Here is a 26,340-nt window from a genome sequence, read left to right as displayed (position 1 = left end):
GTGCTACTATTCATTCATTTGCCAAAGAAATCATAGTAAAAATGATTATTCCACCCGGATACGTAATCCAGTTTCCTCGGCTGTACAAAGGACAAAAATATACGTTTTTAAACCTATAAAACAATGTGTTTTTGTCTGTGACTTTCCGAACCATAACTTCCAAAATGCTCGCTCAGCTCAAGTTTACATTGTAACAATGAAGCAGCTTGAAAATCTGTGTAAATATTTTTACCAGTGACTGCACTAGGCTGTAGAATAAAATATACTAGTACTGCCTAAAAATACGGCAACTCTACTTTCTTAGGTCAACTCAGTCTGGGGTAGTTGTTAGATATGATAAAATACCGCATAAGATGATATAAATTCAAGGAAGACCTGCAGAGATGTTGTGATAGAATAGAAGTTGTGCTAAATCAGTTATAAGTTTAATATTTAAGGACGTTAAGAAATAATTTTAATATGCTTTGGCGTTCCGTTTTGGCTTCATGTAGAGTCATTAATTACTGTCGCAAATATTTTGGATGTAATTTTGTTTCCGAACCAAGTCAAGTACAATAGTACAGTACCCGGCCATGAAGATTGCACATCGGTCTTTGGAAAGAGACTCGGCTAATTTCGGCTTCGTAGAGCATTGTCACACACTACTTATTGTGACGTTTGTCAGTCGTTGTACAGGTGCAATAGAGTACGGACGCATTTAGATAAAAATATATAATAAAGAGTTGTTGAAACCCCCAAAACTTTAAATTATACGATGGCATCTTTAGGAAAAAGAGGGAACTATCCTTTTTCTAGTAGTTACAACAGCTCTCTATAGATATCCGAAGTTTACATGTCATTAATTTGAAGTAAACTTATTAAGTCCATGAAGGTACAGTATTTATTTGATATAAAACGTCACTTAATAAATACGATGATTTATGGATGGTGGCCAGTGTTCGAAAATCATCGTGAACAGCCAATGGGGAATGGATGAAATTTTTAGAAAGGCTTGAAACTTTTTTTTATCGATAGGAATAACCTTCTTAATTAACAGAAAAAAATATCAGAGTTTTAAATAGCATCAATTAATTAAAAAAAATGAAAGAGTTTTCTTTACTTACCGACAAATTACGAATCCAGTCGGTTACGGGTTATTCCATAGCCCAGAACAAAAAACTTTAAAAAAGAGTTTATGTCTTTGACTCGTTCGTTTTAACAGGTGACACTCTTTACCGGCCCGGATAATAACGACATGGAAATACCGACCCTGTTCTTCATGTACACACCCATAGAAGCTCATGTCAGTTTCTATGGGCGTGTACATGAAAAACAGGGTCGGTATTTCCATGTTGGTATTATCCGGACCGGTAAAGAGTATCCACCTGTCAAAACAAACGAGTCAAAGACACTTTTTTAATTTTTTGTTCTGGGCTATGGAACAACCCGTAACCAACCGGACTATCGTAATTGGGTAGTAAAGAAAACTCTATCATTTCTTGAAATTAATTGATTCTTCTTAAGAATCTGATATTTTATTCTGTTAATTGGGAAGGTTATTCCTATGATTACGTATCTGAATATCGAATGTTAAAATACCGAATGTATTAAAATATCGAATGGGTCATAATATCGAAAAGGTATTTCTGTTAAGACTATATATTTTTTAGATTGTTATAAATCTAACCTAACCTAACCTAAGGGGTTCTATACGATGCCGTTTTAATCAATCGTGAATAGTTTTCGGTTTCAGAAAATGAACCTTTCGATATTATGACCCATTCGATATTTTAATATATTCGATATTTTAACATTCGATATTCAGATGCGTACCCACAAAAATACATCTACACTGCTAAAATTTATTTTAAAATTATATAAATTTATGGCAATCCTTTGTGTTTAGCTTGTCAGCAAAATTCACTTGGATGTCCCATGGTTTTTTTAACAGCCTTTTGAGTTTATAAACTTTACATATAACTCAACTGTAACTGATGGTTAGTTGCTTCTCGATTTATACTCATTTTTAACAATTGATTAACGGCTTCGTTAAGTGATAATTTAAGTGCTTCAGCACCTACCTACCTACGTCTGTGTGCTTCGGCGACAATGCAATAATCAAGTACCGCCATCAAAACCTTCCTTTCCTTTCATCAAAAACTTACTGTGAGAAGCTTTTGAGTATAATTATTAAATAATCGTGCATTGGTAATTTTCAGAAATAACGCGAAATCAATTAGTTCCCTTTTATTTACATATCTGAATATAAACCAGCAATCAAATATTAAACGCTACCTACGTATTTTCAGTATAATTAAGTAAAAATTTATTTGAAGAAGCTTGTCGATAATCACTGAAATGTTAGAACTGTTTCCTATTCTGTCTATACGACATTGAAATTGAGGAACTATTTGGATTATACCATTAATAGGACCACCAGAGGCCTAATTGTCTAACGTTTCTGGCACTCGCGATTACAATCAAATGACAGTTTTTGTTTGCGAATATAATGTAAGTGCCAGAAATGTTACGGTACGGTTAGTTATTATGGTATTGAATGTAAAGGAATACTGCTGTTATAGGTTATATATAGTTTTCCAGTTTCAATTTTCTGGTTTTTGCTACTTTAACCATAATATTTTAAACTTCCTTGAACTGAATAAGAAGTACAAATTTTCGAGTAACCCCTTATTCCCTGTAGTACAGTTTCAAAGCTATAAAGGCTCGGACAAAAGAAACAAGTCAAATTTATTATGTCAGTTCTTTGTCAACGCCTGAATCTCGGCTGGCTTCAAGATAAGTTAAAGGACGCACCTTTACATCTTTATTACATTTTTATGGCTTCTATGTTTACCTAGGGTCCCTGCAAAGTTTCAGGGGTAAATATGTATACCTACAGTACCCAGCGATAAAGATTGCGCATGGGTCTGCGGAAAAAGACAATGGGAATGGATGAAAATTTTAGAAACGCTTGTAACTTTTTTATCTATAGGAATGGGTACGCATCTGAATATCGAATGTTAAAATATCGAAAGGTTCATTTTCTGAAACCGAAAACTTTTCACGATTGATTAAAACGGCATCGTATAGAACCCCTTAGGTTAGGTTAGGTTAGATTTATAACAATCTAAAAAAATACAGTCTTGACAGAAATACCTTTTCGATATTATGACCCATTCGATATTTTAATACATTCGGTATTTTAACATTCGATATTCAAATACGTAACCATGCATTTATGTTGTGTTGAACTACTGCTAATGCACCACCTGCTGTAATCTAGTTCTTACTTCTTTCTGTAAAAAAGGTTGCCTGGAAGAGATCGCTCTTAAGCGATAAGGCTGCCTATGGTTTGCCTTGTAGTTTTCTTTCTGTGTACTGTAGGAACTAGGCTGTATACCGCTGGCAGGTGGTAAAACTGACCACCTGGCAGGTTAGACTAACCTAGTTTTATATAGGTTTTTTTTATATTGTGTTTCTAGAATATAACTTTAAAACAGATTGACAGCGGTATACATGCCGGAGCGCAGATTGCTCCCGATAGCCTAAGCGGCTGGTGCTATGCTATGTAAATGTATTTTTAAGCTCTGAAATAAATCCAAATGATTGAAGAAGTTGTTTATTTTGAACTAAGTTTAAAGTCACGCGCGTTGATCCCCAGTACCTAAGCTCTTACCTAGTTACAGTCCCCACAGTACCTATTTTCTGTATCGCTTACTATTTCTGGTGTACAATAAAGAGTCATTGTATTGTATTACATCAACGTGTCTTGTAGAAATATGATTTTATTGCAAGAAAGCGTTTACCTATGTTATTCTTCAAAGAGTGTAACAGTCTCGACTGAAAAGCCTTTAGCGTTTTGATACTTAAACTACAAACGCATCAATTAATTTATCTTTGTGGGCCGAATATGAATTTTTCAGAAGATATTTTCTCGGGCTTGATTTTGATTGGACCATAGGCTAATTTTTAATTGATGACTAGCAACGATTTTAATAGACAATTTCGAAACAGGAACGAGTTAAGTACCTATTAAATTTCATTGACATTGCCGAATACACCAAATACATGCAATAAGTTTAACTTACCGATCATTTCGCGCGAATTACTTCCGAAATTCCCACTGATTATTATATAATAGTTTCAAAGTTTTTCCCACAACGTAACAAGCAAGCGAAAGCTAAAAAATCTTCGAATTTACAAAAACATTTTGGCAAAGAGCAACAGACGTTAAAACCAAATATTTTTAAATCTGAATTCAAAGTAGATACATGAAGTCAACCGGTTGAATTTAAGGGTAGTTCGCGCGCTGAGTGCCCCGTAGCGACTGACTATCCGGGGTGGCTTTTCCAGACTTACACGATTTTGCGAGAGGCTTTTAGCAAAGATACTGTAGAAATTATCTGACGTCCACCGTTATTGAGAACAGCGCCATCTATCCGCAGCGCAGTTCATTACATAGTGTGTTCACACAGCATGGCTCAGCGACATCTCTGGGCATTTTCCGGTACAAAACGTACTGTGCTGTGTAGGATTGTTGCTGGGGTTAATATGTTTGAATCATATTCGTAGAGGTCGCTAGTTAGTAAATTAAGATAAGTTAAAATCACGAAGTGTAGGTACAGACATGATGATAATTAAATAACAATGATGATAACATTGATAACCTGAAGCTGGATTTTACAATGATTACAGTTTTTATTATTAAGTTTAGTTCATAACATAAGAAAGTGTTTTAAGCACACACACACACACACAAACAAACAAACATCACGCCTGTATTCTCAACATTATTATTATTGTGTTGTTAGGGGTAATATAGGCAGACCACGCGAAAAGTTACCGCTTCGGAGCCACTTTTAGCAATTTTAGGTTTTAAGTTTGACAAAAGCGTTTTAAAAGTGTTTTTTTATTCGTCGGGATGGCAAACGAGCAAGTGGGTCTCCTGATGGTAAGAGATCACCACCGCCCATAGACACCTGGAACACCAGGGGGATTGCAGTTGCGTTGCCAACCTAGAGGCCTAAGATGGGATACCTCAAGTGCCAGTAGTCAAGTAGTGCTCGTGTTTGAATTTTTTTATAAATAGTCTAGTAAACTTAGCTAAGTATGAGAAAGCAAAAGCAGTTGTTTACACTTGTACTTTTTGCCATCTATCGGTGCCATCTATCGGGTCCAATTATGTTTTCAAACCATCTAGAAATCTATTGAAATATACACACAAAATTTCATCCAAATCGGTCTAGTCAGGAGGAGTTAAGTGACAAACATACGTACAGAAAATTAAAATTATACATACATTACGTATACCAAATTTCAAGACAATTAGACCAACAGTTAAAGAGTTCCCACTTGCGGAGACGATCTTGGCGGGGCCACCAGAATTTCACCAAATTATGCCAAATTTTACAGCCAGGTATCCGACAAATGCGAGTAAGTAAAAATTTACTTGCAAGAATTGACCCGAACTTACTAACTAAACATCCAAGGAAATGACGTCCTTATTTTCGTAATAATAGAAAGCCAAGTACGTCTTTTTTGTATCGCACTTATTAGAGATTCGTTCTAATTTCAAATTAGAGGATACCAATGGAATTTCATACAACATTGCTGGCCATGGCTAGCATAGAGATTATCTTTTGTTTCAGAGGGAAAGGGTTTTGTTTCTTTTACTGACTTTCTATGCCAATTAATAAAACATACTCGTAGTTCGTGAATGTGTATTTTATTTACTTTTTCATTTCTTATTTGACTTTTTGATTTGGGTTAAAAATAGCTGAAAAAGAATATTTTGGTAGAGTGGTTTGGTATTTTGGCCTCGTTAACACTCTGCCATCTATAACTACTTGGCTTCCGTACACCTACATCACAATTAAGTTGGAATGCAGCGGCAAATCTTTAATTTTCCACGCTTTAAACATTCGTCTGTATACATAATAGTGGACTACCCGTATGAAAATTGTAGCAAAGTATAAACTATTTGACGACGTTAATTAAATAAATAAAAATAAGGGCTTTGAAACTCATTAGAAATGCGGCCCGCTACAGATAATACAATAATTATGATCAATTATTAACTGTATAAGACAATTTGGCCGCCTTCAAGTCTAGGGTGAATAAGCATTTACTAGGCAAGCGTGCTCCATCGTAGGCCTCAGTCTCGCTTTCCATCAGGCGTGATTGTGGCCAAACGCAAGCCTATACTGTATAAAAATATACATATATATATATGCAATACGTAAACTGCCAAATGATACAGTGCGACTAGCGACGACCAGAACGAAATGAATGGCGTTAGATAATATGGCTGCTGCGTCCGCTCGCTCTCCCGGGCGCACATTTAACAGGAACTGAATGCCTAGTACCATAAAACTCAGTATTCATTCATAGATATACAGTCAAAGATCGTAAGAATAACTTTTCGGTGTAAGCGACACATCGTGAGGACTCTTGGATAGACCTGCAAAGCAATTCGGTGGTGCAAGTAAACTTTCAGTCCGCACCGGGCCTGTGTGAGAATTAGAGAACAAGACCTTTCACTCCGAGAGGAAGCCTGCGCAACAGTGAGACGTATGTGCTTACGGGCTAGAGATGACAGACAGCCGGAATATTTTTATTTCCTCCTTTTGCTTCCACTCGAATAGAGTGGTAGACTGTAGAATTCTAAAGGAGCAACCACAATCTCATATGTATGACGGAAAACTTGCAGTGTCCAGCTTTAAGAGATTAATACCTAATAGTTCCAAATCCCTCCGGATCGGCGATAGAGTAGCGAAGGGTGTCTAAAATAATTTAGTAAATATACCTATCCTAAAATAACTGATGTGAGAAAACGTGAACAATGATTGAATTATCGTGATCTTTCATTATACACCTTTGCTGTGCTACCTTCAAAATTTACTTACTAACTACTGTAACTCCAGCTACTCAACACCTTTTCGACGTACACTCTTGCATACACGGAGACTGTCCTTTTAATACTTCACTCCATATCTATACGTTTGACGTTGAACGGATTGATGGCAACCAACAATTATATTCCCGCCCCGAGTGTAGCGGCCCATTTAAGAAAATCAACACCTGTGCCCAGTTAATCTCGAGTAACGTCTCAGGAACTATTTAATTGCGTCCAGTCCCCTTTGCTATTTATTAACCGGCCGGTATTTATGTACATTGTGAGGAGGAAACTGTCTAGATGGCTTGTTAGTTCTAAGAGATTGGGCTTCCGAAAAATTTACACAAATAGGGCTACCACATTAATTTTCTTTTCTCAAAAATGTCCGTAAAAGTTGACATTATTCTTTACATATCGGAAGGTGAAGTGCATAGTTTATGGTCAGCGAAAAATTAAAAAGTTGAAAAGATTGCAGGCGCTCTAGCTCGACAATAATGAATTAGCGCGCCTGCAATCAGTCACAACTTTTTTCAAAGTTAAAAAGGCCATGGAAATGTTGGCACAAGTCGTATACAGCCAAATCTAATGGGCGGTATGAGATATTTTGTTGGAACTTCGGACTTTTTTTATTGGGTCTGAAACAGCTTGTGGTGTTTTCGGTGGAAAAATACAGCTGCAGTTTATTTTTAATGAAAAAGGCGGGAAAGCATAAGAAAACTAATTGGAATAAAATTAAAAGTTATATGATATATTTTGTGAAAAAGTTTAGTCTATTTCAGAATTATTCATCATTTTTGAGAAAATCTTTATATTAGTCTCGGCTGGAATAGCAATTGCTGCCTTCGTATTAGTTAAACGGACTCGCCAGCTCGTCCGTTTAATACTCATACTTAGCCAGCAATTGGCTACTTCCAGGCCACGACAATAATCTACTATTAATTTCGGACAAAATGTCTGATTTCTTTCATTAAATCCTGATTATTTGTCGCAATTTCAGATTTTACTCGAATATGGCATATTACAATTAAAAAAGTCATCATCATCATCATCCCAGCTTATATACGTCCCACTGCTGGGCACAGGCCTCCTCTCAGAACAAGAGGGCTTGGGCCATAGTTCCCACGCGGGCCCAGTGCGGATTGGGAACTTCACACGCACCATTGAATTGCTTCGCAGGTTTGTGCAGGTTTCCTCTAAAAAAGTCATAGTACTTATTAATATATTTATTTATTTGTATGTTATTTTATTTCACACCACACCTCTTGCTTTGTGCCCTTCACTTTAGGTTAAAACTTAGGCTTGGTCCTAGTTTGTGTGTGGGAAATATTTCTATGTTTATTTAATTTAATTATTATTATGTAGTGAGTGGAGCTGTCGTGTAGCTCATATTTTGGGCTCTACAGAAAATCAGCGTTACTTCAACCACGTGTAGCAACAGAACAGATGCTGAGTGGAGAGTGGAGACCCTTTTTGGCGACTACTAGTATCACCAGCATTACGATGTATTTTGTTGTATTTTATTACCCGACTGCCCGAAGGAGGGTTATGATTTTAGTTCTATTGTTTAACTTAATGTAAAGTGTTTGGTGGTGGTACTGTTGGAGCTGTAAATAAACCATTTTTCTTTATTTTTTCTTTCTTTCTAATAATCTTGTGCACTAAGTACTTCGATTTCCGGATAATACTCACGCGTCTGGGCGCGGGTGCGGCAGCAGGGGGCTACTACAAAATTCCAAAATCGAAGTTCCTATCGTACCGACCGTCCGATTAACTAATGATATTAGCGTGAGCTGGACGGCAAGATAAGAAATTCGAATCTTATACTTCGTAAGGACCAGGGTGCAAATGGATTTAAATGGAAAAAATCGTTCAACTGCGAGTGCGAGTTACTCGTGCATGAAGGGTTCCGCACCTCCGTACAATGTTTTAAAAACAAATAGTTCAGTAATATTTTTATAATTCTAATACAAGCTTTTTTGTTCGCTGTACTTTTTGCCCCTGGTTACCAAAGTAGTCGTTAAGACGAATCAAATGAGTCCAAACACGATGCGGTCGTGTCGTTTTATTACAGAGTTTCTATGGCCAACATCTAACTTCATCATCAGATCAGTTCTACCTACGTTATAATAATATTAAATTGTCATCGGATTTACACATGCATGCAAAATTTAATTTCAAATATTAATTCAACCCGAACAAACATAACTAGTTACATTACATTACAAGCAAATCTATAATATAAAAGTAAACCGCCAGAACGGGAAAAAAACGAGACAGAGCAGGATAGCGCTCTACAACACCATTTTGACACGTTTCTCCCAAAAAACGCATTATTTCTCTGGAATTTTAAAGCAATTCGATTCTTTGACCTGGGGAATCGCGAAAAACTTGCGAAAATATGATATTGGATGTGTACATTTTGTATATTAAGCAAAATAAAATCACAAGTTCGAATTTCGAGTCAAAAACGAGCGATTATTATCTAAGCCAGTGTTGCCATTCAGGGAAAAGAAATCTATTGCAGTCTATTGCAGTCTGTAAAGCTCTTTAACCCATTCATTGCCGCGCGCCAGCAGGGCTACTACGAAACTCGTAGTTCGTGTCGTGCGGTCCCTCTAACACTTATACTATTTAATACGAGAGCGAAAGGGGCGGAAACTTGAGTTTCGAGTTTCGTAGTAGCCGTGCAGATTACGTACTTACTTTGCTGCGATGCCGACGCTTCTGCACAACAGACGCCCATCGGCGTCAGCGGCATCCAGGGAAAGCTAAATTAGACGCCCATCGGCGTTTTCAGCACTCCAGTTGCAGATTTGTAGATATGCATAAGAAACAGTGTTCGTAAACCTTTTGTGATTTTTTATTATCACTGTGTTTGTACAGAAGTAATGAATAATGTATTTGGTCGGAAAAGTTCGTATTTAAAGCCTGGCCAGAAATATATGACTTTTCGCCATGTTGCGGAATTTAATTGGAACTAATTTCTTACACTGACAATAATTTTAATGATTTGAGTGTTTCTTTGAACAATAACAAAAAATGGCCAAAATGATTCGTAGTCAGCAACGGATCATTGTAAATAATGTTTATAATAAACTAATGGAAAAAAAACGCTTGGGGAGTGAAACTATTTCGCTACAAAACCTTTTTCAAATTAACATCGGAGCTAACGGGTAAACGTTGTAGACAATTGTAGTCTGGTAAAAATAAGCAGTAATTATAGTTATTAATAATAATAATAATAAATTTATTTCGACCAACTCGGATCATACACATAGAAATTAAATAGAAATTAAGAACATAAAAATTAAGAACAATAAGATTACATTACATCTATACTATACTAAGTGGGCAACACATGCAGCTGGTTCCAGTGGCACAAAAATGGACCGTCATTCCGCTCCGCCACTGTCTTCAGGAGGCTGTTGGGGCTTCGAGTGATGCGCTGCAGCAGCGAGGCGACCCGTTTCCGCATGATTACGTGAAAGCCGTCTGCATGCGCCTCCGCGAACATTCCTGACGCGCTGCAGCGCCCCGGCAGCCCCAGCAGCATTCTGAACGCGTTGTTATATTGAACGCGTAGGGCGCTGTAGGCTTTTTGAATACAATTGACCCACAGGCTGCAGGTATAAAATGACTGGCAGTATGCCTTAAACAAAGAAATTTTATTTATTTTATTAATATAAACTTTCTAGGTAGGTATAACGGAGTCATCGATTACGCGAATTACGAAAGAAGGTCGTTCCTCCTCAGGTTTTAGGTCGCCAAAGAAAAAAGAAAGCATTGTTCCGACTATACTGAACTATTGTCATATAATAAGTCAGTCAGTCAGTCAGTTTCTTCTTTTATATATATAGATTAGCGTTATTGCGACTAAAATTATATCAAAAAAAATTATAGCCATCGTTACGCAACCCGGACTGACGATATCGCGAGAGTTGCGGTCAACCAGTAGATGCAAGTGGCGAATTCATTAATTATGGCGTTCTATGGGGGAGGTCTGTGTTCAGAAGTGGACATTTCTCGGCTGATGATATCTGTCTCAAATGTTATGTTATATTTGTGACAATTTATTTTTCAAGCTATCACGGATCATGAGATATGAGACAGCCTGGTGACAGACGGACGGACGGACGGATCGACGGACAACGAAGTCTTGGTAATAGGGTCCCGTTTTTACACTTTGGGTACGGAACCCTAAAAATTAAACTACTAATATTAACACTTACATTTTACTTTATTTGCATATAGGTATATTATTATTACAGCTTTGTAAATTATCTTTTCTACTTAGGCACATCAGTTCTATAACATACTAAGAGTTTTTAAAAAATTTGACTAATAAATAAATATCCAGGAAAAATCGTAGCATCTGAACGTGCTGTTTCTAATTGCTACGATTCGTAGGCGCCTACGAGTTTTTCGGAAAATAATTTCAGAACATGCGCTACGGCTACGGCACAGTAGAAAAAAAACCGGCCAAGAGCGTGTCGGACACTCCCAAGATAGGGTTCCGTAGCCATTACGAAAATATTATGTGCGTTATAACACAATTAAAACACTTACTACAGTCTTAAAATCTATTACCAGAAAAAGAGCGTATCTTCACGGCACTTACGTCCTTTTGTTGGAAGCGCAGTTTTTCGGCAAGCAAGCATGCAAGCCAGCATACAAGCAAGTATGCAAGCATGCAAGCAAACATGCGAGCATGCAAGCAACCAAATAAACATGCAAGCAGGCATGCAAGCAAGAATGCAAGTGAGCATGTAAGCAAGCTAGTAATTATGCAAGGAATAGTGCAAGCAAGCATGCATTCGAGCATTAGATGAATTTAAGCATCCGTACACCGAACAACACTGTTTATATCGACGTGACATAATTAGGTTCGTAATAGATGCGTGCGAGTCCCGCGTGAGCACTCGCGACTGCAGGGCTACTACGAAACTCGCAACTCGAAGTTCGTATCGTACCGTCCCTCTCGCTCTCGTATTAAATACTATAAGTGTCAGAGGGACCGCATGACACGATCTTCGAGTTTCGAGTTTCGTAGTTGTGCGCCTGATGGTTGCCGAGGTATGCGTAGTGGTAGGTGGCGCGTAACAAATATTTTTGGTACTAAGAAAAAATAAGATGATAAGGGCTTTTTTCTCGTAAGATCATTAAAGTTGTGCTAAAAGTTATTTTGCTATGGATTTAGTAAATAAAGAGATAAAAATGAGACACGTACCTACATACGCCTAGAAATATCCGCAATAGGTCTATTGTTTTGATTTAAAATCGAAATCATTTCTTGTTTTGCCCTGAATTTCTTACCACGATGTAATCGCACCCTTATTATGTTTGTACCTATGTCACTAGTTGGCTACTTTCAAACCATAAACTAAAAAAAAAACAGTCACTTAATAATAGGTTGAATTAAATCGCATAGAATATATTTCCTACGTGCCGTGCCTGCCTACCCACTTAAGAACATAAATCAGCAGTTGTGACATTAGTGAATACTAACTTCAGGAGGTAGTCTGCTGTCTCATAAAACTCGTAATGTGATACGTCGCATTTAGTAAAGTTAGTAAACAAAGTGACGCGAGGCGAGCACGCCGCGGCCGCGCGCCGAGTGGGGCCCCGAGCACGCTCCGATAAAATGCGAAAAGAATTTCGGACCAAGTATAAATTAATGAGCGAAGGCGAGCCGAGAACTGACGAGCGCGGTCACACGACGCCACTTCTAGCGCCCTCCTCCGTCCTCCTCGGGCGGGCTCGCGCGAGCGGCGCGGCGAGCGACGAGCGCTGCGCCCGAGCGCCCGGCCCGCGGGCGCGGGCCCGCTCGCTCGCGCTGCCAGTTCAGTGTACGTGCGACCGCTCGCAGCCGAGGACGAACGTCGCGTCACGCGCCTCACTCAGCTTATACGCAATAGCGACCAGTGCCGACCGCGTGGACACTTCCGAACGAACTTTTAGTACGCGCTCCACAAACGGACGACTAACTGATTAAATTTGATTGTGCTTGAACTACCTAAATACTAAGTGATAACATTTCTCAGTGCGAAAAAGTTTTAAAGTGCCAGCCAAACTCTGAACAACTGTGTGCGTAGCGGCTAAATATTGGGCCTGGTGACGATCGTAGGCGACACGAAACGCGGTGTTACGGGCCACGTTCCAAGGTTATCGCGCCTCTAGCCCGCTAGTGATGAATTGGAAAATCGGCGTATAGTCGCTCACGTGGTCCGCGCCCCGCCCCCGCCGCGCTCCGCACTTATATTTAGCGAAAATCGCCTCTCGGGAGCGGTCCGAACGGCCGAGCGCGTACATCGCTGTTTATGAACGTTAGCGAGATACCACATGTTATTGGCTTCGAATAACAGAGCAGATAAGGAGAAGACAGATAACCTCTCAGTGCGGCTCGGGGCTGACGACGTTCTGGAAATAGAAAAAAAAAACAGAAACGAGAGCGCACTGTGATGCTAACGGCTAAAGTGGGCACGCACCGCTGAGCGTGTGGATCGACACATCTACCGAAAATTCCAGCGGCGAGCGGAAAGTTTTCGGCGATGTCTTTGCAGGGGGGAGGCAGCTACAGCAACCTGTGGTCCTCACAAACGGGGCTGCAGGAGCTGGAGGGCGGCATGGGCGAGCTGGAGCCATTGGGCGAGATGCCGGAGGCGGGCTTCGAGCCGCAGACGCGCGCGCGCTCCAACACGTGGCCGCTGCCGCGCCCTGACAACTACGTAGACCCGGCGGAAGACGCCGGCTCCAAGAAGAACTCCAACCAGAACCTCTCTGGTAAATGTCGCGTCCCCGTTTGGGGGTCGCACAATCCGCGGCTATTTAGGTCGGCCTACGTCGCAGTACGCCGCGCTCGTATGGCTCCAATAACAAAACAAACATGCAAGAAGGCACTTCTTATTAGTCGTACATACAATGTTACTGAAAGGTAACTGATAAATAAAAGAAATAGGTAATCGGATCATAACATGTTTACAAGCGCCATGGTGTGGCGAATAGCGAAATGATAAAAAAAATTGGACGCAAATACGTTATCGAATTGTTTGCGTAGGAAAAGCAGTCAAACGCGGTACCGGCTAAAACATTATGCCGCTATCACGGAAGATAATTAGACACCATAATATTATTTATATAATAAAAGCAAATTATTTACACATTACAAAAAAAATGACAAAAAACAATACCCATTATTACAATTCTCCATGTCATCCGATGAGTAGGTATTTAGGAACGATCCTAACAGTTGTTAAACATGTCACATGAATGGACAAATCATTGGCGGAATCATCGCATGGATCGATGGCGCCATATTATCCCAAAAATTGAATTGATAATGAAAATTACATATTCCATTTACTTATTTTCTTATTAATGTATAATTCCGAGTGTATTCCAGATAATCTAGAACATTTCTCTGCAAACTGTGATGGTTTGTTTACTAACAAAGAGTCTGTAGCAATAGAGATTTAGTTATGTTGATTTGTATTGGGCGTAAGAGAAGCAAATCTGGAATAATAGTCTTTAATTCAAAATCGAGGCGTCCTGTCTTAATATTATTTTGACTCTCGTGAGATATAATTTATAAAACCTAAAAAAAGCACCTGAGCATCTATCTACCTCTGTCTTCAAAGCATGCTAAATGTTGTCGCATTTGTTACCCGACTGTTGTCGATATTAGTTACGATATGCATTATGATCTATCAAAAATTATCAGCAAAGTACCAATCGGATAACATCATCCCAATTTGTCGTTGGTTATCTTCTTGATAAAGATTTATAGCTTATCACTAAAGAACTTGAAATAGGTACTCGCAGTTTTGGAGATCACACGGTCATTGCCTTTACTGCAATATTAATGAACTTCAGTGGATAATTGACTAGCGTTATATTTCCTAGTTCATACCTACATTATACTGTACCACAAAATTCCTCTAGCGTGATGAAACCTTGATTTCTTGCCAACACTGTCATAGGCAGGCCAAAAACATCTGATGATAGTAATGATATTCTGAGACTAAAAGAAACGTTGGAAAATAATAAAAACTACGTTGAAGATTAGGTACATTAGTAACTTACTTCATTGAGTTAATAAAAGATTAATCGACTGAAAAAAAGTTATTTTATTAATGAGTTAACACGTTAAAAATAAAAAAGTGGGTACTAATGGGTAAACGAATTTTACAATTCGATAACGTAAGATTCTGTCTAAAACGTATGTGCCGCTAAACCATGCGTCCATTAAGAAGATTATAAAATGTCATTTCTTTTTGGCTCCAAATTTAGAAACATAGAGAACTAGCAACCTTATTTTATCATCTAGTGTCCGTTAACTTTAACCTAACTAAAAGTGGGTTTTTCTATGCAATTCGTCATCATCATCATAGGAGCCTTTAATTCGCTCGTCTTCGGACATGATTCCTCTCCATTTCTCCAAGCCTGACGTTCCATTACCAACTGCATCTATCCACCACGTGCCTGCCGAAAGATGTCGTCCTTCCATCTCATTGGTGGTCTTCCTCTACTGCGCGTGTTAGCACGGGGTCTCCACTCCAGTGTCTAGCCCAACGTTTGTAGTCCATCCTGGCAATGTGCCCTGCCCATTATGTCCATCTCCACTTATTTCTCTCAATCTCTTCTACCACATTTCTGATTTTCGCGACAATACAATAGTGCAATTACGATATGGTTTTTAATCTGCAGGTGCACCCCCGTTACCCACGGTGGGAAAGAAAAATTCGTCACGTCGGAACGCTTGGGGCAATCTCTCTTACGCTGATCTCATTACGCAAGCCATCACCTCTGCCCAGGACAACCGGCTGACGTTGTCCCAGATTTACGAGTGGATGGTCCAAAACGTGCCATATTTTAAGGATAAGGGGGATAGCAACTCATCAGCAGGATGGAAGGTAAGAGATAGAAATACTTAAGCAATTTTTTAGAAATCACTATTTTGGATGGCTTTCAGCGTATTTTGAACAACGTACTTTGACTAAAGTCTGAACTACGAGTAATTAATGTATTTTTGGTAACAGTCTATTTTGTTTTATTTTTTTATGATTCTTTACAAATTTTCCTAGCTATATCAGCCATATGACTAGCCGTAATGATAACGGGTTTTATCATCATATTCTTATCAACATTGCGTTTGACCTTATAACGAGGAGCCGATAAATTATAGCTCTGAATATATCCCTCTGGTTTACAGCAAGTGCAAAGACTGATACTTAGTTGCGATTAAATACTACATGTTATAAACGCAGATTAATATATTCTAGTTATGTAAGAGCACGTTGGACACTGGTATCGATGGGCCGTCATTAAACGACGTCAAAATAATACGTCGCTCTTCACGAACAAGTGTCGGTAGCGGAATTTCCTTGAACACGCAGGCGGAACTACGTCTCATAAAAACTAAACGAACGTACATTCCACCACATACAGACCTAAAAAGCTTCTGCACGTAAATATTACACCTAGTTATTCATTCTAAGAATCTCCACGCGTTCGGCCAAACTGCGCAGTGCCACGGCGTTATCTCTACACCTCGCCCGATATAAAAAGATAAAAAATACGACTGCCTCTTCAGAGCACCAACCATTGCGTTACGCAAGAGCCGTTCATTTTGACAGTCATAGAGAAGCGGGCGATGGAATTATTAAAAGCATTAAGCGAATTGGGTCCTGATAAACTGCGATCACATGACGTTGGTCGTGACACGCCCTCACTCAGCGGCGGCTCGATAAAGCAGTGAAAATACGATGGTGATCTAGAATTTTTCAAGAGCCATTGAACTCATAGCCGGTTAAAAACACGTACGTAGACTGGTTCGATCATTTTAATACGAAACATCGAAACTGCGACTTAAGGATTAAAATAAAATGTTAATATGATGATGAGACACCAAAGTTTAGTGTGCATATTCACCGCGAATTTTAAAAACGGTAACCTCGCATCAACTGCGATCCTAAACTTAGACAACCGTTGAACAAATATTTACCACAATGTCAGTTGATACAAAACTAATTTTAGGCATGTCGAAAACGTGCAAAAATACCTTCAATATTGAGTTAATTCAAAGGTAAAAATCCGCTTAGATTAACAATATTTTTTAATGGAAGGTTAGGAGAAAAGATCAAATTATACATCAATGACTTTTTTCGCATCATAAGCCTAGGACATGCGTTCAGTGAACGCCGTTCACAACATTCAAGCACATAATTACTCGTAAAATCACTGTTTCATTTAATGTGCGGGCCCTTGCGTAATCTAAAATCTTGACCACTCAATTGTTTACAAATGAGTTGTCGCTGTTCCTCCAAACCAGACGCTGTTCCGGGTTACATGATGACACAGAATGTTTTAAAAATAGACTGTAGGCATGTTGTAAAAGCCTTGGCGGCCTAGCGGTTTCACTTATGCCTATGGCCTCTAAAGCCGAGGGATCGTGGATTCAAACCCAGACGACCAGATGGCCTAGTGGTTAGAGAACCTGACTACGAAGCTTGGAGGTCCCGGATTCGATTCCCGTGTCGGGGCAGATATTTGTATGAAAAATACGAATGTTTGTTCTCGGGTCTTGGGTGTATACTATGTATTTAAGTATGTATCTATTTATATAATTAAATTTATCCGTTGCTTAGTACCCATAACACAAGCTTTGCTAAGCTTACTTTGGGACTAGGTCAATTATTTATTTATTTTATTTAAACCCGGTCTCGCAACCTCTGAGTTTTACGAAATGCAGGTTCGAAATTACACGGGCTTCACGGTGAAGGAAAACGTCGTGAGAAAATCTGAACAAACCTGCGAAGCAATTCAATGGTTTATGTTCACATACCAGAGAGAGACCTGTGTCTCTTCCTGTGTTTCTGTTTGTGTGTCTTCAGTTCTGAGAGGAGGCCTGTGTAAAGCAGTGGGACGTATACGTATATAGGCTGGAATATGATGATGAATGATGATGAGGCAAGTTGTAGTCAGCAGGGCTACTACGAAACTCGAAACTCGAAGTTCGCATCGTACCGTCCTTCTCGCTCTCGTATAAGTGTCAGAGGAACCGCACGACACGAACTTCGAGTTTCGAGTTTCGTAGTAGACCTGCAAGTTTATGAAAACAGTATGTAGGTACATAGTAGAGATTTATGGGTAGTTTGTTCGAGAAAAATAAAGTAGGTAGGGTACTTGGGAAGTTAAAACTAAATCGATGAGTTAAAATTAAAAATAGAAATAATCTGTTTATTTCAATAAACGACATAAATCTTCCGCTTAGATCCTAATCTTCATTTTTAGGATTCCGTAGTCAACTAGGAACCTTTGTAGTTTCGCCATTTCTGTCCGTCTGTCCGTTAGTACTAGAAAGCTGTAATTTGGCATGAATAATATAACATATCAGTCACGCCGACAGTGGTAAAATAAATAAAACTAAAAAAATTTTTTTTACTATACTTCCCTCCCATAGACTTAAATTGGGGGTGATTTTTTTGCTCGACTAACCCTATAGTGTGGGTGTGGAGTATCTTGTGCAAATTTTAATTAAAATCTAAACTGTTGGGTGGAAAAAAATTGACAAAATTCAGGATGGTAGTAAGTACCTACTTATATCAAATTTACGTAGCAAATTTACAAGGAAAAGTATAACGGCTAAGATTGCTTGAGAATTATTAGTAGTAAGAGTAAATAGCAGCCTAAGGTATAAAATATACCTAAATTTGGAACATTTCGTACACAATACGAAATCCTTATAGAAAAATATTACTTGATGTTTTCGTAATGGCTACGGAACCCTATCTTGGGCGGTTCTTTAAAGTTAGTGACAAATTAAAATTTTTGTTTTGGTTTGTTAGTCTAACATCTGGTAGCTTGGTAAACGGTTGTATTGCTCTAAATATGAGCTCTGGTTGAGTTAGAAACGCGTCAGTGTGGTGTAGTGGTGGTGATAGATGGGTTTGTGTGATTTGTGTGTGTTCTGTTCTTACAGTATGGAGGTGAAAGAACAGACGCACACATTTCTTGAATAAACGTAGCTATCATAAGATCGCGGGTGAGCAAAGTAATTGTTCCAGTTCATTGAATACAGAGTTGACAAAAATCTAAGAATGAAGCAAAGCTTATCACGCGATGATTCGCGCTTCACCTCGCACTCGGTGACCTTCGCAAGTTTACCCGTGCCAACGATTAATGTTGAAACGCATACAATGCCCGTAAACACTTGCTTTACAATTACAAACTTTACATTCTACATAATACAGGCGGAATAAAACTAAAAGTCTGTGTCATTGTGAGCTTACTTAATTAGCAAAGCGTCGAAATCGTGCGTCCCGTTCTGGCGTGAATTAATGGATCGTTCTGCCGAGCGAGATAGGCAATTATGAGTTACACGTGTCAGTTTCAACGTCTTTCACCGGTGGAATACTATGATTACGGAAGTTTATGGTTCATGCAGAAGGTAACTATTATTTAAAAGCTAGTTCACACGTTAGATCTCTGTAAAGGACTCATTATTGCTGATCGTTTGTGTTCATTTGTGTTCTCCTACCGGTTCTTGTAACACAAAGTCCGTCCAGCTATATATATCCTTATCATCAAGTAGTGTCAATCATCATCGTCATCATATCAGCCGTAGGATGTCCACTGCTGGTCATAGGCCTCCCCCATAGACCTCCAGTTGCTTCGGTGGAAGCGGCCTGCATCCATCGTGAACCTGCAGCTTTAACTAGGTCATCCGTCCATTTCGTTGGAGGACGTCCTACTCTGCGCTTGCAGATCCGCGATATCTATTCGAAAACTTTTACCCGCAACGGCCATCTTTTCTCCGTGCTGTATGGCATGCTCATTTCCACTTTAACGAGCTATTTCGCTTGGCTATGTTGGTAACCCTCGTTTTTAATGCACCTGCTTATTTTGATTCAATCCCGTAGAAAAACCCCAAGCTTAGCTCTGCCATAGCTCGTTGAGCAATTAGCGTCAATGTTCTTTCTTAAACATTGGTTACGTTTCTTACTGAAACGAGAACACTGAGTCCTTTATCCAAATTATCAGCGATTACTCGGTCAAATTGTAGGTAACACGAGAGCAGTAAAATCGTATTGATGCCGCCAGTCCGAGTGAATAGCAAATGAATGCTACCGTTACATGGGACCGTTACCACGCCGACGCGAATCTGCGGATCCTTTTTCGGCGCAGAAATCTTAGCGATGTATGACTCCTACCATCTAGGATTGTGCCAACGCGGGGGCCCTACAGTGGTTCATTATTCTAGCATTTCAACGGCCTCATTCCCGTGGTCACATTTTTTAAGAATAGGCTGTAGAATTTGATGAAATTTTTGATTATATTTTCCGACGTCCTGTACTTCTACTGGATAACCCGGAAACTGCAACAGAATCTTCTACCATGTCAACAAAAATCATACGGAATAAACGCTCGAATAATGACCCCTGTAGCACCTGTAGCAAATTTTATCGCAGGGCCCTTGATTTGCCTCATGGTTATATTTAGAATTAGACACATAGTCAACATTAAATTCTATTACTTTGACACATCTCTTTCTTTGGCAGCGGTTTCGTGTTGGCTTTGTAGAGGTAGTATTGTACTTACATTGATCTGAAAAATATACGCTTTTCTATCTAAATTGATATTTTTTTTACGATTAGGAAGCATTGGCGTGCGAGGTGCCCCTAGACGCGCGGAGCTCGTAGCATTAGCTATTCATACTACGTGGCTAATCCGCCACGGTTTCAAATAGTTTCAAGTACCTATCCAGCATGGCTCCTGTCATCAAGGAATCCCAATTGGGATGCACAAAAAAAAATTACCCATAGTTTTTATTTTATTTTTGGAAAGAATAGGATATTTTAAGATAGTATTTTCATTGATTTTGAATTTGGATGAGTATTTAATTTTTTATATTTTTTTCAAGAAATACGCTGGATGACGTCACAGTGAGACAGCCACGTACCGTTGCCTAGAAAAAATCAGGTCGTACATAACATAATCTGTGGCATTACAATTTGACAATAATTCAAGCACGGCTTCGGGTCCTGAATGAATCATGACAAATAGTTTTATTTTTTTCTCTCCTTTTAGCTTCGATTATTCCTATGTTTGATTAAAGGTGTGATAGTTAATAGATATTTTTTATTAAAATCTGATATTTTAATTATTTTGTATTTATTGCAACGACGTAATTTAATGATTTAATTTGTAAAAATACATTGGAAATACTCGTATACATTTCGGACTTTACGATAAATGACAACTGTTTAAAGCCGGGTGCGCATCATGTGATTAAAGTTCTATCTTGGTCACTCTTGTCTTGGTTATTATAAGCAGGACAGCAACATTTCAAACTGTCAATAATGTCTTTACTTGTAACGACGAGACACTGCAGGGGTCAAATGAGGGTCATTACTTAAAAAAAAATTATTTACTTAATTAAGTTTATAAAATTTTCGGAATCTGATTTGGGAAAACGCTTCACAAAGCCCATTTCTCCAAATGGTTTTCGATTTGTTGTTTCTTTTAAAAAATATCGCTCTGTCCATTTGAGGACAATTTTGCCAGTGTCTAGTAGTTTTTGCCGGTGTACGGTAAAAAAATTCTAGAAAACGAAATATGAGAGGTAATGGTGGATGAACGATGACAGCGCGAAAACTCGGTTTTCGATTTATTATATGTTGTCAAAAATTGGGACATCCCAATTTGACGGTGGCACGGGCCGTCAACATTTTGAGATCTTATCATAAGGTTTGATGTAATCATTTTTGTACTACGTACTTTCTGAGGTAAATCATAAATGATGAATTGTGGATCTACTTTGTATACTTCTACAAATGTATACTTTGTCTGTATCTGAGAAAGATAAATGTCAAAATGACAGATAAAGACAAACGAACGTTAACTTAAGAGAAGTTTCCCTGCCGCCGGCGGCCGCGTTAGGCATTCGTTTGGGATGTTGCTGTCTTTATCGCTCGTGACATAAGCGCTCGCAGCCGTCCCCTCCATGCCTTCCGCAACGACGTCCGTAACTTATATCGAGATAGCCTGTAGGCTTTTCAAGATTTGGGCGGTTGAATTTTGGGTTTCGTTGTCCTCATATTATACGAAAAGTATAGCACAGAAATCAGTGATATTTTACAATCAAGATATTCATTATATTTTCTATGCCAGTGGTTTTTACGATTTTTGTAAAATGCTTTATTAGTCTGTAATTCTCGTGCAAAGTTGACATCTTTTTTTGTCTTCTTTTGAGCTCCTGTAATTCTGATATTACACATTTATTTGAAAATCTGAAAAACCACAGGCATAGATAATTACGTCTAGTCCATACTTACAAAATTTCGTCTATTTCTGTTATCTAGTTTTCAAATGAGACCGGGACTACGTTTGTATGGAGAATGGAACGAAGAGACTTCTCTTAACAAGCGCTTCATAAAGGGGGATAATTCGTCTTAAATCCAATCAACAAATTGAAAAGAAATATTCCGTAAGAAGAAACGTTATTCATTGTGATGTTAACCTTGGTTTTACTTATATGTTGAGCGATGTTAATGATATTTAATGTACCTACCTTTAGGGTTCACGTAGACGACCTAGTGCCTACATTAATTTACTCTTCGAGTTAAAACGAAGATTAAGATATTAATACTGTTAAAGATTGCGCCGCTTCTTTTATTATCTAAATTCCTGTGACTAGGTATGAATTAGTTTTGAGATAAAATTATTAATGATTTCATATACTTACTTGACTCACCCATCAGTAATTTCGGGTGTAATTTTTTTTAACAGCAAATTATTATGTAGGGACTTAGGTTCGTACGTACACAGCGAAACAAAACAATACTCAGCCGAGTGTAACTCGGACTCACGCACCAAGGGTTCCGTAGGTACAAACTTGTACATACTATTCAGTACCAGAACAGGCGATATTTGGCAGTAACTTTGCAGTTGGAATGCAGTCCGTCTAAAATGGCTCTAAACAAACTTTGCTTAGTTGTTTGTTAGGTCATACACGTATTTTCAAGGTTAAACATACATTATTCTTATAACCATAGCTAAAACTGCTAACATTAATCCCCTCCATTGAACTGAAATTAACAATGGGATCTGAATTAACTTTCCACACATGAATGAATATTCGTTTCATAGAGCACTCGCACTCGAATACCGCTGTGCAAATACATTTGTTATCAAAACAAGATGGCGTCTGGCTAAATCAATGTAACCTCAATAATTACTTATTAAGAAAGGTCTCAGTTGGAAATTTCCTACGATTAGGCGCCGGAGACCGATAAAGGGCCGATATTTATTTAGAACCAGACTACATTATTAATAATAATAATACTTAATACGACACCAATTGACCTAGTCCAAAACTAGGCAAAGCTATTATTATCCACCCTAAAAATAATATATAATAACCAAATAGCAAAGCTATTGTTATTATTATTATTATTATCCACGCCAAATTTCATGGCTCTAATCCTAGCGGGCGAAATTTCGAAATTTCGTCCTGATCCCATAGGAATATCGGGATAAAATGTAGCCTATATAATTATACCATATCTCCAGGTATCTAAATACTAAATTTTTATCAAACTACGTTCAGCCGTTTAAGCGTGAAGGAGTAACAAACATATACACACAAACACGCACACATACAAATTTACACATTCATAATAAAAGTAGAATGTTGTATTATATAAAAGTTATGCGACTTTAATTAAAACAAAAATAGTTATTAGATCAGTTTTCTGAAAAAAAAATGTAGTTACAAACAGACTTTAATACTTACTTCTTATTTTCGATCGTTTAATTTAATTTCGGTCTTTTAATTATTTTTGTGCCTTGAAAAATAAAATAGTACACCGAGACCTTCAAACAATAATATTATATCGAAAATACAAACTGAGACATGGATGCATATAAAAACCAGACAAAGAGACCAGCGCTGGGAATCGAACCCAGGTCCTCAGCAATCCGTGCTGCGTGCTTATAACCCCTACACCACCGCTGGACAGGAGTCTACAGGTTACTTGGATATTTAATCTACCCAGTTTGCGTTTGCAGAATAGCGCAATGCACGACGTGTTGTAACTTAATAGAATGTCTAGAATAAAATACGTACCTATCCTGTTGAAGAAGCTGCCATCACAAAAGCAATGTTAAGCAATATGTAATCATCTAAGTATACCTTAGTTCATACTCGTACTCAATCAATTTCTTTTAATTTCATTGTTAATTGTGCAACTATACCTACCAACGATATCTGATGATGATGACATTTCTAACCTTCACTAGTGTATTCCGGACGTAGCAACCCTAGCGCTACACGTGCCTCGTGCGAGTGAACACGAGTTATGAGATAGACAGAGAAGCATAGAGTAGGCCCGATTCTTATGCCTAAACGTCACTTTTCTACGGCAGTGGAGCTTCTGTACTTGTACTCTTACTTATTCTGAGATACGACGAAGAAAACAACGTTATATTCCAAGTTTCTGCTATTTTTCATTCTCACCTTGAAAATCTTCTTTTTTTTTAATTATATACCTATTGGCAGTAATTTTACATTGTAATGATAAGGATATTTAATCCACCCACCCACCAACCAATCATTAATTTGTAAAGCTAATTGCCTCATGGCACATCAGAACGGGTAGATACATAAATACGAAAAACTAAATTCCGAAAGTCGGAATTCAAGATACCGATTTTTATAATTCCGAATAATTTAAAACTCCTAATATGACTATTCCGATTCTTCATAAATCCGAAAGTTAAAAATATCTAAGGTTTAAAATTATGATTTTCAAAATTCCGAATTTGAATACACCGAACAATAAGAAGTCCGACTCAATAATAATCCGAAATTTCAAAAATACGAATTCCGATTACTAAAATACCGATTTTCAAAATTCCGAATATCATTACACCGATCAATAATAAATCCCGACTTATTGACGTAATCTATGTAGGTTAGATTGGCCTAAAACAGTAGTAACTGTTATTCACTTTCAGCAATGTGACACAGGTCGACAGAGCTCCGCTTCGCGGAGCTCCTATTTTGCGTAGTTAAGGCACTTTCAAGGTCAAAGTCAAAATATCTTTATTCAATTTAGGCTATAACAAGCACTTATGAATGTCAAAAAAAAATCTACCACCGGTTCGGAAAAACCTCTGCTGAGAAGAATCCGGCAAGAAACTCAACGAGGTATATATATTTTTTTTTACACAGATTTACAATATTATTAAATGATATGTATACATCACAAGTATTTAACACAACTTTATTTTTAACACAGTAGGTTCGCTATTTGAAGGGATCGCTAATGCGGATCGGAATTATTTCCAAATATCCCTGTCCATGATATAATCATTAACTTTATAATACGCCTTTGATATTAATGTCTTCTTGACAATAGATCTGAATTTTGTATCCGTTTCATTTATAATATTTTTTGGAATTTTATTATAAAAACGTATGCAATTTCCCAGAAAAGACTTTTTGGTTTTAGCCAGTCTGTAAGATGGAACTTTAAGCTTCCCTGTGTTTCTAGTAGCCTTTGGCTTATCGACGTTAGTGGGAAAATCACATATGTTCTTCCTAACATACATGATTATTTCAAAAACATAAAGCGACGGCAGGGTTAGGATGTCTGTTTACTTAAATAAGATCTTAAAGATTCACGCGTCTTCAAATTATAAATTGCTCTAATTGCTCTCTTTTGTAAGATAAAAATTGACTCAATGTCTGCAGCAGATCCCCATAAAATAAGGCCGAACGAAATAATGCTATTAAAGTAAGCAAAATACACCAACCGTGCCGTCGCCACATCGGTTAGCTGCCGTATTTTCCAAACTGCAAAAGCAGCAGAGCTCAATCTACCCGCGATTGCTGTGACGTGAGGTCCCCACTGTAGTTTAGAATCGAGCGTTATTCCTAAAAATACTGTTGATTTTACAAATTCAATAGTTTGCAATTCTAACCTAACCTATACAGGTCAACTTACCTAAATTGATTGATATTAATTCGAGATTCCAAATTTAAAAGTTTGATTATTAAAACTCCAATGTCATATTTCCGAATTAGCGACGTCATTTCGGAAAATTGATAATCGGAATATTGTACTTCGGGCCAATAACATACTTCGTGTTCATTCTTCGGAGTTACAAAAATCGGATTAAAAAATTCGATATTTTGAAATTCGGAAAAATATTTTTTTGTGTTTTTATGTAATCGGAATTACATGTCTTAGGAATTGTGAAAACCGGAGTTTTGAAAATTGGAATTAGCAAATGCGGAATAAAATATTTCGGAGTATTTGGGTGTTCCCCATCAGAAATCTAACTTACGTTTCATGAGAACTACGCCTACGCAAGGCATGGTGGATTTTTAGCCTATTTTTGCAAAAAATATTGATCGATTCTAGCCGGGCTCATGTCATGTCGACGGTAATTTTTGTGATGCT

At 38.1% G+C, this 26,340-nt stretch overlaps 2 protein-coding genes across 2 annotated transcripts in view; one reads left to right on the top strand and one right to left on the bottom strand.

The window, feature by feature from the left end:
- LOC141427452 (uncharacterized) overlaps positions 1-4,311 on the bottom strand; it is a 266,714-nt gene extending 262,403 nt beyond the window's left edge. Inside the window, exon 1 of the mRNA XM_074086932.1 lies at positions 4,068-4,311. The gene's annotated coding sequence lies outside the window, so the exon portion shown is untranslated. The remainder of the gene's footprint in view (positions 1-4,067) is intronic.
- Positions 4,312-12,719: 8,408 nt separating this feature from the next.
- foxo (forkhead box, sub-group O) overlaps positions 12,720-26,340 on the top strand; it is a 129,612-nt gene continuing 115,991 nt past the window's right edge. Inside the window, exons 1-2 of the mRNA XM_074086917.1 lie at positions 12,720-13,654; positions 15,578-15,783. Of these exons, the coding sequence (XP_073943018.1) occupies positions 13,423-13,654; positions 15,578-15,783 (438 nt within the window). The 5' untranslated portion in view covers positions 12,720-13,422. The remainder of the gene's footprint in view (positions 13,655-15,577; positions 15,784-26,340) is intronic.

Source organism: Choristoneura fumiferana, chromosome 4 (assembly GCF_025370935.1).
Source record: "Choristoneura fumiferana chromosome 4, NRCan_CFum_1, whole genome shotgun sequence".
Lineage (NCBI taxonomy): Eukaryota > Metazoa > Arthropoda > Insecta > Lepidoptera > Tortricidae > Choristoneura > Choristoneura fumiferana.
This window is presented reverse-complemented; position numbering and strand designations above follow the sequence as displayed.